The sequence below is a fragment of the Citrus sinensis genome, chromosome 8, assembly GCF_022201045.2.
Source record: "Citrus sinensis cultivar Valencia sweet orange chromosome 8, DVS_A1.0, whole genome shotgun sequence".
Classification (NCBI taxonomy): domain Eukaryota; kingdom Viridiplantae; phylum Streptophyta; class Magnoliopsida; order Sapindales; family Rutaceae; genus Citrus; species Citrus sinensis.
The window spans coordinates 19,429,841-19,444,934 of NC_068563.1; the positions used below are offsets into that span (position 1 = coordinate 19,429,841).

The following is a 15,094-nucleotide window of genomic DNA, read 5'->3' on the forward strand; positions in this document are numbered from 1 at the left end:
CAAATTTCGCATACATATGCCAAATCTTCACCAGGGGGGCTAGGGGATATGGATACATATTGATAAAAATTTTCAAAAAATCATGACCCATAATATAACAACTAAAAATTTTCAAAAACCCCAAATTTTGTAAACCATAGGCACTAATACATGATAACGTAGGGGATAAATATGCATTCAACCATGCTAGCAACAATCTTTCATACATGTGCTTTTCACCAGCCTTAAAACAACATATTACTTCTCAATTTATCATTACCAAAAATAATTTACTATAAATCAACTTAATATGTATTCTAGGGTTTCAAGAAACAACGATTAACAACATTCTCGATACAAATCTTAACTAACATTATTTCATGTGAAAAATAAATGAAAATTAATAAATAAAATGAAACTTACTTGATACTAGCTTCAAACCCAGAAAACCTAAGTTTCAAGATTTCTAAACGGCTCACAACTTTCCTCAATACCTCTAAATCTTTGATTTAACAAAAGTTTTGATACTCAAGTATAGTTTGTTGATGAAAATGGGTGAAAATTGCAGAAAGAATGGCAAGAATTTGTTGGTTCTTCATGCAAGGTGGTGGTGGGTCACTCGTGAATAAACAATGGTTGTTCTGGTTTGCTCTTCTCTGGACCACTTTGCCTTTTTCTTTTTTTCCTCCAATTAAAGTTGTAAACGACGTCGTTTTGGGCTGTTCTATTGAAATGAACGATTTTCCCCAACGACATCAGTAATGTTATAACGGATTCTAAACGGAAGTGGAAAAGTAAAAAAAATGTAACTTTAGGTGGATTGCAGCAAAAAAAAAAAAAAAGAATTGTGTATTTTTGAAAAAGTTGAAAAAAAAACGGGTGGACAGTGGATATTTTCCCTAATGGAATTAATCATCTAAGTGAATGGGAGCATGAATTGTCTTGCTTTTTGTTCTTACGCCACTTCCTTGAATAAGTATTAGTAAAACCATGAGTAGAAAATTCTATGTCCACCCAAACTGCCAATACCTGTGTCAATAATTGAAGAAGATTTAGCTTCCTCATTATCTGTCATAAAACGGTGTCTCCGACAACCTCATCAGAACAAGCATCAAAATCTGATTGATAAAATCTGACACCGTGTCGGAAATTACCAATGGTCGTAATGTGGGAGTTGAAGCCCACTACCATATTACTGATGTTATCATCATAGATCGATATAATCGGGAGCCAGCATATACTCTCTGAACACCAGAACCCGAAGGAGTGATGTCCCCAGTGCATCTATCTGCATCGCCATCTAAAATGGTTGGATCTCTCATAGCAACATCATTCAGAGCCCCCCGCGTCTCAACAGAAGGTGGTGAAATTACACTAGGATTCTCTCGCTCTTTCATAGGAGTTGGATCATTATCAGTTGTGGTTTGAATCTCATGGCTTGGTCGTTGGGTCTTCCGGAGAGCAGGATTTGCAACAAAACATTCTCTATCTGAATGGCCAAGGTGCTTACATGTAGTACAATAAGCAAGAAATCGCTCAAAGATAACCTCCTGTCAAAAACTAGACTTACCTGCTTCAATCTAAATTCAAGGAATTAGCGGTTTGGAGACATCAAATTCAATCAGTACTCGGGTAATTGATGGTTTGATGACAACAGCGATGGCATAATCTACTCTCAATGGTTTGCCGATAGCATCAGCAATAGAGCATAAAGCATGTTTGCATCGAATATAGTGTACTATCAAAAAAGGTAAAGATATCCAAACTGGAACAATCAGCGACTCCTCGGAACACCAAAACTTAGTGGTCCATTTAAAAATACGCATTGTACGACCACTAATATACCATGTCTGTCTTACCCAAATCCGAGAATAATTCTCCTCAAGCTCCATATTAAGCAGTACATGCCTCGGATCCAGTAAAAATACTTGAACATTTCCTTTCAAACCTAAAGATTTAAAAAATTGGTGAATAACTAGCATTTTTGGTCGCCTAAAAGAAAATTTACCTACAAGTGAGAGTTTGAAAGGTGCTGCCATCGATTGCTCTTCTACTTCTGAAAATTGAACTGCTGGTTCTCCTTGTTGAGGAGTTACTGGTTTAATCTAGATTTAAGGGGCAATCGAGTCTGGAATAGCATCCAAAAAGATTTAGTAATATCAGCATATAAGGGTTTCGATATGGGAGGATCGGCATAGTGGGCCACATGAAGATTATGGGAGGTATTAAGGAACGGGCCGAGGTTTATTTATTATTATTGTTGTTGTCGTTGTTGTTACAAGAATAATAGTTATTATCATTATTATCGATAATTTTTAATAATAATAATCACAATAATTATAAAACACGATAGTAAAAGTGACAATAATTATATAAGGGTATTTTAGCAGCTTAAAACAATTCATTCATATTTGAAAATAAACTAACACACATCAATAAGAATACAACTTATTCTGATTCTTATAGGTAAACAACTTGATGTTGTATTTGTTTATGATGAATGAGAATCCAGAATTAGAATAATTAATATTGATGTTGGGAATCAACATCATTGATGTTGTTTACTTGCAAAACGAAAGGGATAATGAAAATGATGAAAACAAAGGACTCCACATGTATTGATATAGTTTTATCAACAATTTTGATTGGCGTAGTCTTATCATGTTAAAACCTAATGAAATGTTGCCAAAATGACATTTTTATATGCGGTGCATTTATATGTCCATTAATATTTTAAAAAATTTCAGTGTTCCAACTACTATCTAATTTTGATAAAATTCTTAAACTCATGTTTTCTTATAAAAATTTCAATTTCTGCCACTTTGATCTTTTTTTTTAATACTGTTATACAAGAATGTTACTAATATTTTATCAGATATTACAATTAATATTTACAAACAGATTATATAATTGGGACATTCTTCTTTGCATGTACTCCTCTGAAGTATTGCCAAGATTCTTTAAACCCTCTCTAATAGTCGAGAGTTATCCACTCCACTCACATTTCGTGAGGGAGAGATCATCTCCACTCAATTATTGATAATTGAAGGATGACTAAAAGTAACCCACATAATACTTTTATGGAAGCTCAAACCCTTGTATTCAACATTGTAAGTTTAAGGGTTCTCCTATTGGGCCGAAGATCTATTGGTTTCTACCACTTTGATCTGAATCATAAAAATAATAGTCAAAATTTTCATTGTAGTGTATTGAAATATTATTTCAAAGTGCTACAAGAGTTACTCTATTCTGAATTCTCACATGCTCGATGGTCAGGTCGTGACAATTACTAATGTGGATATTTCGTATTTTTCTTGTCCTCTTTTAATGGTAAAATATTATTTTGAGTACAAAATTGGTTAGAAGTTAAGTTTTTTTATCTCGAACTTTTAGTTGTGTAAAGGGAAGGAAAGCTTGTACTACGTCAACTTTTAAGAGATTTAAGATTTAAAGGGTTTCAAATTGAAAGTTTTTTACCCCATGCCACCATTAAGATAGTTTCCTTGGTGTTTTTACCTGAGGCTTTAATAAAGAGTGAGCCTAACATTACTCTTAAAAAATTTATATAATGAGCAGCATTTGGTGTCACCTAACTTGCATTGGATGTAGTGTATGTTTACAATATTTGGTTCCTAATGTACTATTTGCTTCAAATAATATCCTCACTCTGTAACTGGTCTTTTATTGAAATAGAGCTTGCTTCAAAACACATTAAAGAGTAAGGGCTTGAATTTCATCAGTTTACTTTAACTGTTTTTTAATAGCCTGAAACAATCTATTCCGATTCTAAAATAAAGTAAACACATCAATATAAATATATTCATTTTGATTCTAGTTTTATAACTCAAGTAAATAATTTATTCTGATTTTGATTCCTCACTCACATTTCAATTTATTATAGTTTCTGGGTATTCTAACTACTAACTAGTAAACGTGTCAAAAGAATGGGGTTGATTGCTCACTCATTTCTAATTTAATGCCAATTTGCCTATGGTAATGATCAAAACAGATGGCTAGATGGTCATGTGTTAGCTAGCTGATTTATTTGAAGGGTTTTAGTTTCTTTGTGTTCAGACATGACTGGACTCTAAGCATTTAATGATTCAGATGAGTTTTCGATTTCTTTTTTTTTTTTAATTTTGTCTACCAAAATAATCAATAAATAATGAAGAACTAAAAGATGATAAATAAAATCATTGTTGACAATATGTTGTATACTTTTAATTACAAAATATAATTCTACAGATATGAAAAAAAATCCATTGAGACCAGCCGACATAATTTCATAGCGACCCAAACTGCTATTTCTACATTGAGGAGTAAACCCTTTTTTTTTTTTAATTTAATGAGAAATTCGGTGCAATATAGGGAAAATAGAGTCCCTCATGCATGAGGGAGTGTGTGTTCTCATTATGCTACGTGGTCCAGTTGTGATAATATGTTATCCCAAAGCTAAAAATAGTTAGGATCTCAATTTGAATCCTAACTAGTGTGACATTAATTTATTAGATGATATAATATTAATTTATTAATTATAAATTAAAATCAAAATATTAGAATGTCTAACACTATTATAAAGATTAGAGCAATTATCATTTGTATACCTTAAATTTGTGTTTTTATAAAAAAAATTATAACACTTTAAAGGTGTATTAATTGTCCACCTTAAATTGACAAAAGTTATATACCGACCACTAAACCGTTAACTGCCATTTGAAAGTTAACAGAACTGCGGTGAATTAACGATTTTACCCTTGAAAATTATTACTTGTATACTCTTAAAATCTCTTATTATTACTTATATACCCTTAAATTATCACTTGTATGATATGAAAAGATCATATTACCGATCTGACGTCTTCATATTTAAACGGTAACTAACAATTTGGTGGACAGTAGATACATTTTATCAACTTAAGGTGGACGACTGATATATCCTGAAAGTGTTGTAGTAAATTTGATAACGAAGTAAAGTAAGGGTATACGATTGATAATTTTCCTAAAGATTATTACAAGATATTGCAATCATAAGTAAAGTAAACAAAAAGAGAAAAGAAAAGTAAAAAAAAAAAAAAAGGAGAGACATCAAAGAGAAAGAAAAGAAAAAAAGGTAAAAGTAAAAAATTTAAGTTATTATTTTACTAATACTGTTATATTATAAAAAAAAAATTACTAGGACTAATCTAGATTAACTCTATTATGAAATAATTCAGATTTTAATTCCCATATCAGAATATATCTATTGGTTAATATTAAGCTAGGAATAGAATATATACCCTAAAGAATATGTTTTGGTGATAAGAGTCATTTTATTTAAATCTGCAGTAAACTATGCTTTTCTCACTTACTTCCTAGCCGTGCTTATGATATTATATTTTAAAACCAATTTTTCATTATTTTAAAATTGTTTTATGGGTCATTCTATAATGCCATAAGGGATGTAAACCGTTAGATTTGAATAAAAAAATCACCACCATTAAATCTAACTAAATAGGTAATATATTACCTAAGTAACAATAATTACTCTTTTTTGTTCAAGTTGCAGGTTACATTTACTAGTCTTATGTGTGATTTATAAGATTAATGTGTTATTTGCCACTTAATGTTAATTTACAAGTTTTATGTGATATTTACAAATTTTTGTTTTATTTACAATTCTAAAGACCAATTTACAACTCCAATATTAATTTATCATCTTTTCCATCAATTTACTAATTTTATGTATGGTTTATACATTTTTTGTTTTATTTTAGACTTAATGTCAATTTTTAAGTTTTATGTCATTTTTCTAAGTTTTTATTTTATTTACAATTGTTTCTTGTAATTTACAACTCTAACATTAATTTACCCCATTTTCCATCAATTTACTAGTCTTATATGTGGTTTACACATTTTTTAATTTTATTTTGGACTTAACGTTAATTTACAAGTTTTATATCAATTTTCTAAGTTTATGTTTTATTTGCAATTTCTTCTCGTAATTTACAGGTCCAACATTAATTTACTCTTTTTTCCGTTAATTTACTAGTTTTATGTGTGATTTACGTATTTTTTTTGCTTTATTTTATATTAATGTCAATTTACAAGTTCTATGTCATTTTTCTAAGTTTTTATTTTGTTTACAATTTTTTCATCTAATTTACAACTCCATCATTAATTTACTTTCTTTTCCATCAATTTACTAGTTTTATGTGTGGTTTACAAAATTTTTGTCTCATTTCACACTTAATGGTAATTTACAAGATTTATTTCATTTTTCTAAAGTTTTGTTTTGTTTACAATTTCAAAAAGCAATTTACTACTCCAACATTAATTTACCACTTTTTCCTTCAATTTACTAGTCTTATATGTGATTTACAAGATTAATGTGTTATTTGCTACTTAATGTTGATTTACAAGTTTTATGCGATATTTATAAGTTTTTGTTTTATTTACAATTTTGAAGACCAATTTACAATTCTAACATTAATTTATCCTCTTTTCCATCAATTTATTAGTTTTATGTGTGGTTTACACATTTTTTATTTTATTTTAGACTTAATTTTAATTTACAAGTTTAATATCATTTTTCAAAGAGTGACAAAAAGTTTGTATTATACAAGCATCAACTCAGATTTTGTACTTCATGCTTACTGATATTTAATAGAGTTGTATTTTTCAAATCAGTGAATTTTTTTTAAAAAAAAAACCTGAATCTATAACCGACAATGAAGAATCTATTTATATCATTCAACTAACAATGATTTTTTCACTTGAAAAGTTACGGAATCTTCACAAAGAATGGGATAAGAGTTTTTGGTTTATTTATGCCACCAAAAGTGTATAATTTCAAAATATATGCTCTCTTTTCCATTTTGTTCGAACCCAAAAAATTAGAAAAATACGTAATCATAGTCTAGTATAAATTAAGTATGAATATAAGTGTCGTAGGAGTAAGTTAAAAGATTGGGTAATTTTTAGATAAAGGTCAAGTAATTAACAATTACAAGTTGGGTATTTATTAGCCAAGAATTGGTAATGGTTAGGTAAAGAGAGATGGATGATGAACAGGTAAAATGGAGAATAAATATAATCTTTTAAGGATATTTATGACTTATTTTTATTGAATTGTTATATTACTGGAATTACTGAGTATGATGTCATATTTATAGAATTAAGTTATTTTCATGGCATAAATAGTATAATTTCCTCAGAAAAAAGTTAGGTAGTTACTGGAATTACTCAGTATGATTTTAATCAAGGCATTATAAAACTTTCTTTTATTCATATATATGTGCAAGGTGAAGGATTTCTTTTTTGTCCCCTGTTTGATAATATTTGAAAATGACTAAAATATATGGTTATTTTGAGGAGCAAAACTATGGTATCATAGCAGTACCATACCACAGCTAGATCCAGCCATTGGATCCAGCCCACAGTGGTCACCAAAGCTGGATCCAATGGTTAGATTCAGCTGTGGTATGGTACCACTGTGGTACCATAGCTGGACCCTATTTTGAGATAAAGGTTATAATTTGTTTCGAGAGTAATGCTTCTTTTTTTTTTTTTATTAGAGGGTACTCGTCAAACCGAGCTAAACAGGAACAAAACGGGGTTGAGTAACCCCAAATATGTCTTGCGAAATGATAGAATAAATACCCATAGGAGGGTTAGAAAACACATGCAATCCAAGCAGAACTGAATGAGCCATATTAGCCATGAAGTCCGCAGCTGAGTTTGCTTCGCGGTAGATGTGAGTGATAGAAGTCTGCCAGTTTCTACTTAATAATTTTCGAACAGCAACAACTAAAGCATAGAACATGTTAGGAACGACCACCTGCTTAGAAATCATTTGGGTAACACAAAGATTGTCCACTTCCACCAACAACCATTTTATGCCTACTTCCCAAGCAAGAATTAAGCCCTGATACAGCCCCCAAAGCTCAGCCATAAGCACTGAACTCTCCCCAATTCTCATACTAAATTTGGAAATCCAATGACCGATGGAATCTCTAATAACACCACCCGCTCCTGCTTCCCATACATTTTTACAAGAACCATCTGTTTAATTTGCACCATGGCCAAGTCGGCGGCAACCAGCGAATAAAAACCTCGTGCTTCTTTAAATGCATCCAAATATAACAAATTGTTGTTTGAAATATTTTAACCTTAATTTTCCGCTAATTTTATCTAATTCAAAAATATTTTTATTCTTTTATTTTAACAAATCCCCCAAAAAATCCTTAAAAAAACACGAAAAAAAAAATCAACCTTTTACAGATGTAAAGTAAGCAAGTTATTGTGATCAGATTCACTAATAAATGAAAGCTAATTGTCCTGTCTGTTGTTACTCGTTGGTGGGATGTTATAACTGGATTATTGTTTATGTGTCAATAAGCTTACAACGCCATAAATATTATGCATTTCAGAACCATAACATTGCTATCTTTATGTATTTATTTATTCATTTTCCTTTCATTCACTTTGCATAAGCACATTTCATTTCTTGTAATTTTATCACCACCTTCTATGGCTGTGGAGGCTCTAACTTTGTCACCAAAACCTGCCGAAATCAAACCTTTAGCCTACAACTCTTCTTCTAGTATTGAGCCTTTAGGCCATAACATTTGGGGTATCAACTTCGGAGAAGATTACTTTGTTACAACGGTGACTTCTCGTGCTTCGGATGTTGATCGTTGGATAGCTCGAACGATCAACGTTCATCGTCGGAGGCTTCACAGACTTATTGTAGGTCTTGATACAAAATGCTGTTTTCCCACCTAGACAAATAAACTCCAGAAAGTAGCAATCATTCAACTTTGTGTAGGCCAAAGATGTGTTGTATTTTAGCTATTTCACAAAGACAGAATGCCGCAATCTCTTGTCGATTTTCTTGACAATGACAAGTTTACGTTCGTCGGGTAAGGAATCGAGAACGACGCCAATAAACTTTACCAAGATTATGGACTGAATGTGGCAAGAACAATGGATGTTGCTGATATGGCTGCGGCAAAATATGATGATGAAGAGTTGAAGACATTTGGGTTAAAGAGATTGGTTCTAAAATTCCTTCACGTTGAGATGGAGAAATCTAAACGTATTACGTTGAGTAAATGGGATGTAAACAATCTGAGTAAACAACAGATTCGATATGCTGCAATCGATGCATTTGTTTCTTTCAAGTTAGCTATTGAACTGAAGAAGGAGATAATTGCACTGCCAAAACCCACAACCTTCGATGCATTTTGTTGCTTTCAAATTAGCTCATGAACTAACCAAGCCTGGAATTTATTGAACAATTTTTGCCTTTCTTTTTTCCTTTTTCTTTTCCCCCCTTTTTACTAGTATTGAACAGACTATTTGTAATGAGTGATAGCATCTGTACTTTCATAATGGATCTACTTGTTTTTACCTGTTCGAGTTTAAAAAGAAAATCAATAAGTAAAGAAATGTAAGATACCTACATCAGCTATTACCCTCTCAAATTTGATATATTAATTTCCAAAACGGAAATATGTTTTAAGAGAACATAAAACTCACAAACTGAACAATAAAAACAACAGTTCAATTATGATTCGTATTGAAATTTGATCTATAGGATACAAAGAATGCGCTAAATCAGAATGTTAAATTGGAAAAAGATTAGCAGTCATCCAATTGCTATCGCAACAAATATATTATATATACACGGCTAAAACAGAAAATTTTTAACCAGCTTTCCAAAGGCACAATAACTTATCCGCATACCCAACTCATCCTCCATTGCAATCTTGCGTGCCAGATATGAATGATTCTTCAGAAAATAAAACCAGGGCCTGGTGGATAAAAAGTACTAATCTCAGAAAATTCGTAACAATAGATGCTAAATAATCAACATCTCTATCAATGAAATCTACGGGGCTGCAAATAAGTACAGGCAATTTGTGGATTCTGGGGAAAATAGATGCAGGGAAGTAATTTACGGAAAGTAATTTACGGAAACTCTTATTGAAACTGACATAATAAGCCATTTAATCAAAAGAATAGGCACCTTGATGGGCACCTTGGATATCCTTCAGGCCCAAATTCAAACCAGTTGTAGATTGCAGCATGGAATTGGGAACTTGAAACTTCAACTGAAAGCTCTCTCATATTTTGTGGAATAGACAATGTAATGACCAAAATGTTTGTGTATATTACAAGAGAGCGATCTATTGAAAGACAATTATTGTTAAACATAATAATGCAGAACTTTTCCATCCTCTCTCTCCCTCTCTCCCTCAGAACAAGTTTATATTCTCTCTGCTGTACAGATGACTGGATAAAAGCGCCAGACAATCTTTGTACTGCTATAGGATCTCATCAAGCTCACAGGATTCAAACATGTTGTCCCAAACCTGTTAGTACTGGGGCAAGATAGATCCACAGGCTCCTATATGCTGATGCATGGACAATAAATACGAAATAATATAACGACGTACAGTTTTCATTATAAAATCATATATTGCATGCCATCCTGATGGTTTTCATCTATCAATATGTTTATTATGTAGAAGTTGGCATGACAATGACTGCTGTACCTATTTCCATCTAGTATTATGTAATTTTTTTGTTATCATTTTCATAATCTATGTATACTTAATTCAAGTCAATATCCACAACCTAAGAGCTCTTTCTTTTTTACCTTTTTTTTTTTTGTGTTTCCCCCCAATTAGAAGGAGGGTAATTGGTAAAGGAATGTATCTTAATTTAAGTTATGAAAAAATTAATTGAGATTCTGCTCACATTTTGGAAACTATTTTACCAAAATCTATCAGATGCATATTTGTTACTAGATTTTCACTACGAACGGGAAGTTCTCTCCATATTTAAGTTACCTGATGCACAATCACTGATTTGACAAAAGAAATAATATTAGAATCAGACTATACCTGTAGGAATTTAAGCATTTGCTTTTCAACTGTACCACGCATTGCCAAAGTTTCCACATGAATAGGACGAGCAGTGGCCATCCGATGAGCGCGACTAATGACTTGTTCCTCCATGCTGATAGGGTTTTAAACAAATGAGACAATTTAACTCCAATTAGATTTGAAGAAAAGAAGGATCAATTAAGGTGTTAAACAGATGTTCAGACACAAAAATCCAATAAGAATAATCCAAAATCTATTACACAATCAGTTACAATTGTGTTGGTGACAAGCAACTGCCGCAGTAGGTTGTATGAAGCAAAACTATATTAATAGCAGATAATAATACGTTCTTTCCAATTCCCTAAATATAAATTTGTATGAAAATCTGTTAGAGTGCAATTTATGCACTAGTTTTGCATTGTTTACTTCCCTTAATATCGATGTTTTGCACTTAATAATAATGATTTACTTGTGTTTTACTTTTGTAGGTGCAATTCTATTGATTGGTGATAAAATTGAGCTACAAGATGATTTTTAAGGATGATTGTTCTCTTGGAGAAATTATGAGCGGCAGAAGAACTTTATTGATAAGGCGTGGGCGCGTGCTGTCAACTGCGGACCTGCAGTTTTTAGTTTAACGTATTTTGTATTTTTGGTTATTTTTGTAATTACGAATTTAATATTTCAGATATTAGTATTTTATTTTAAATAGAACTCTAAAAGAGAAGAGAGAGAGAGTATTTAAAGGAGGAATCTATTGTGAAAAAGGGGGGATTTTGGATTGGAGAAAAAGAAACCCTAGATCTAATTTTTCTCTTCTCTCTATGAGGAACTAAACCCATTTTTCTAGTTGAAGGTTAATGAAGCTTTGATTCATCACTACTGTGAGATCTTTCTTGTGCTTTAATTGTTTTATTGCTTTTTGGGTATTTGTTTATTCTCTGAATTAGTTTCATGATTATGTTTGTTAATTAGGTAATTGGCCACTATTTAATTATCAACTTAATCTATTGTCAATTAAAGGATTCATCGTATGAAGAATTTAATGCTTGTGACAAATAACATAGCAGAGAGTTGTGTTGTGAGAATAAACAATCTAATTTAAATGAATCATCATATGTGTTGATTAGGATTTGGGTCTCTCTGGTTTTTCAGGCTGTCAATTGATTAAATTCTATGATCGTATCTAGGGTTGTCTATTGATTAGGGAAATAACCAACGGTCGTACCTTGGTTATTGACTAGTTAAGGAGAGATTGGCTATTAGAGGGTCTCAGTAGCTATAACCGGTCTATTCATGAGTAATAATAATCTATATTTGAATCAATGATCAGTAGTCGAATCAAGCTGAGTTAATTCCTTCAACCAGAGCTTTCTCCAATTTGAATTACAACTTTAATTTGTATTCTTATTATTTTAATTTGATTTTTATTATTGTCAACAATTCCCCTATTTTACGTTTTACGTTTCAAAAGGATTTAATTAATTACCGATCTCTGTGGACACGACCCTGCTCAATCACTATACACAATTTATTTAGAGTAGGAATTTATTTTTGTTGGCTTCGACTCCCATCAAATTTTGGCGCCGTTGCCGGGGATTGGTGTCATTTATTTAATCCTTTTTACATTTTACTTGGTGTATGATTCGTTCTTCTCGTACAGGTACACTTTCGTTTGATCCTGAAATTGAGAAGACAGCTCGCCAGCTGAGACAGCAGACTAAGCGAGCTAAGCAACGATCCTCGTCGCCTTTGCTTTCTGAAACATATACGGTGCCTGATTTAGTTGAATCATCTAGCGATTCAGAAGAACAAGTGATGGATAGACCTGCACCTGTAGAAAGAACTCTTAGAGAGTTAGCTGAACCAGACTTGAATCAACAACCACTCTGCATTCAATATGTAGACTTGGAGGTAAATTTTGAATTAAAGTCTGGTCTTATTCACTTATTACCCAAGTTTCATGGTTTTGCAGGTGAAGATCCTCATAAACATCTCAAGGAGTTTCATGTTGTGTGCTCAAGTATGAGGCCACAAGGCGTGACTGAAGAGCAGATTAAGCTGCGTGCTTTTCCGTTCTCTGTAGATGGGCTAGCTAAAGATTGGTTGTACTACTTGCCTCCTGGATTGATTACAACGTGGAATGGTTTGAAGAAGCAGTTCCTCGAGAAGTACTTTCCTGCTTCAAGAGCTGCCAACATCAGAAAAGATATTTGTGGGATCAGACAGCTTCCTGGGGAGACTTTGTATGAGTATTGGGAGCGATTCAAACAATTGTGTGCCAGTTGTCCTCAGCATCAGATTTCTGATCAACTTCTTATTCAATATTTTTACGAAGGACTATCATTGATGGATAGGAGTATGATAGATGCTGCTAGTGGAGGTGTGTTGGTGAACAAGACTCCTACTCAAGCAAGGGAGTTGATATCAAATATGGCTGCCAATGCACAACAATTTGACAACAGACAAGATGCCACCTTAAGGAATGTGAATGAGGTAAATATTTCTTCTGTTGAACAACGTTTAGATAAACTCACTTCTCTTGTGGAAAAGTTTGTTGTAGGTAATGTGCAAGAGGTGAAGACTTGTGGTATTTGTTACAATATGGGTCATTCAACTGATATGTGTCCTACACTTCAAGAAGAACCCGTCGAACAAGCCAATGCAGTTGGAGGATTTCCAGGCATGCCTCAGAGGAGGTATGATCCTTATGCACAAACATACAATCCGGGATGGAAGGATCATCCAAACTTCAGCTATGGCGTTAGGCCGTCAGGATTCCCACAACAGTATCCACCAAGACAACCAACACCTCCACAGTCAAACTCCAAGTCAGGTATATCTCTTGAAGAAATTGTTAAATCACTTGCGACTAACACTCAACAATTTCAGCAGGCAACTACAGCAAGCATTCAGAACTTGGAAAACCAAGTGAGTCAATTGGCAACTACGATGAGCCGTCTAGAGTCTCAAGTATCTGGGAAATTGCCTTCACAAACTGAGGTGAATCCAAAGCAAAACGCCAGTGCCGTCATCCTTAGAAGTGGGAAGGAGTTGCAAGAGCCTAGTAAGAAAGTGACAGAGCATGTAGAAGATGAGCTTGAAAAGAATGAATTGATGCCTAAATCTCAGGATGCGCAACCCACCAGAGCGAAACCCCTACCTATTGTGATACCTCCTCCTTTTCCAAGCCGGTTTACAAAATCCAAGAAGGAGGAACAAGAGAAAGACATCCTTGAGACATTTCGCAAGGTTGAGGTAAATATTCCCTTATTAGATGCTATAAAACAAATACCTCGATATGCTAAATTTCTTAAGGAACTGTGCACCTCCAAGAGAAAATTAAGAGGAGATGAAAGAGTTCATATGGGGGAGAATGTTTCAGTAGTTCTCCAAAAGAAATTACCTCCCAAGTGCAAGGATCCAGGTATGTTTACTATCCCTTGCAAAATTGGTAGTGTTAGAGTTGAGAAGGCTATGTTAGATCTAGGAGCTTCTATTAATGTCATGCCTCGTTCTATTTATTCGTCTTTGAATATTGGTGCATTAAAAGAAACTGGCGTGATAATTCAACTAGCTGATAGGTCTAATGCATATCCTGATGGGGTATTAGAAGATGTCTTAGTACAAGTTAATGAGTTGGTTTTTCCTGCTGATTTTTATGTACTTGATATGGAAGATGATAACTCCTCTAATTCTGTCCCAATTTTGCTAGGAAGACCTTTTCTTAAAACTGCTAGAACTAAAATGGATGTACATAAAGGGACTCCTACTATGGAGTTTGATGGAGAGGTTATAGAGTTCAATATATATGATGCCATGAAATATCCCAGTGAGGAACATTCGGTATTTTCTATGGATGTTATTAACCCTATAGTGCAGGAAGTTTTTTATTTGGATGTTGAAGATTCATTGGTAGCTGCTTTAAATAACAGTTTGGGCCTCAAAGGATTGCAAAAGGATGAAAATGAGTTTGTTTTAAATTCTGTATTGCAAGAGACAATTTATGAATTAAATTCTTTGAGAACTTTAACTCATCATATGTCTAATAATGAATTACCTTCATCTAATGCAAAACTTCTTCCATCTATTTTGCAGGCACCAAAAATAGAGCTTAAACCATTGCCTAGTCATCTAAAGTACATGTTTTTAGGAGATGATGAGACACTTCCGGTGATCATCTCTTCAAAGCTTAGTACTTTAGAGGAAGAGAAACTTATTAGAGTGCTATGAGATTACAAAAA

The 15,094-nt window shown here is 33.0% G+C and overlaps 1 protein-coding gene and 1 non-coding gene across 2 annotated transcripts; one reads left to right on the forward strand and one right to left on the reverse strand.

The window, feature by feature from the left end:
• Nucleotides 1–12,743: 12,743 nt before the first annotated feature.
• Nucleotides 12,744–15,083, forward strand: LOC127899377 (uncharacterized; the record flags this gene model as incomplete). Its single annotated transcript, XM_052432738.1, has 3 exons — nucleotides 12,744–13,346; nucleotides 13,746–14,714; nucleotides 14,949–15,083. Coding segments are annotated over 3 exons (1,707 nt in total), but the record flags the coding sequence as incomplete, so codon positions are not given.
• Nucleotides 13,047–13,153, reverse strand: LOC127899496 (small nucleolar RNA R71). The gene has a single exon (XR_008051373.1). It is a non-coding gene; the product is annotated as a small nucleolar RNA R71 (small nucleolar RNA).
• Nucleotides 15,084–15,094: the final 11 nt, after the last annotated feature.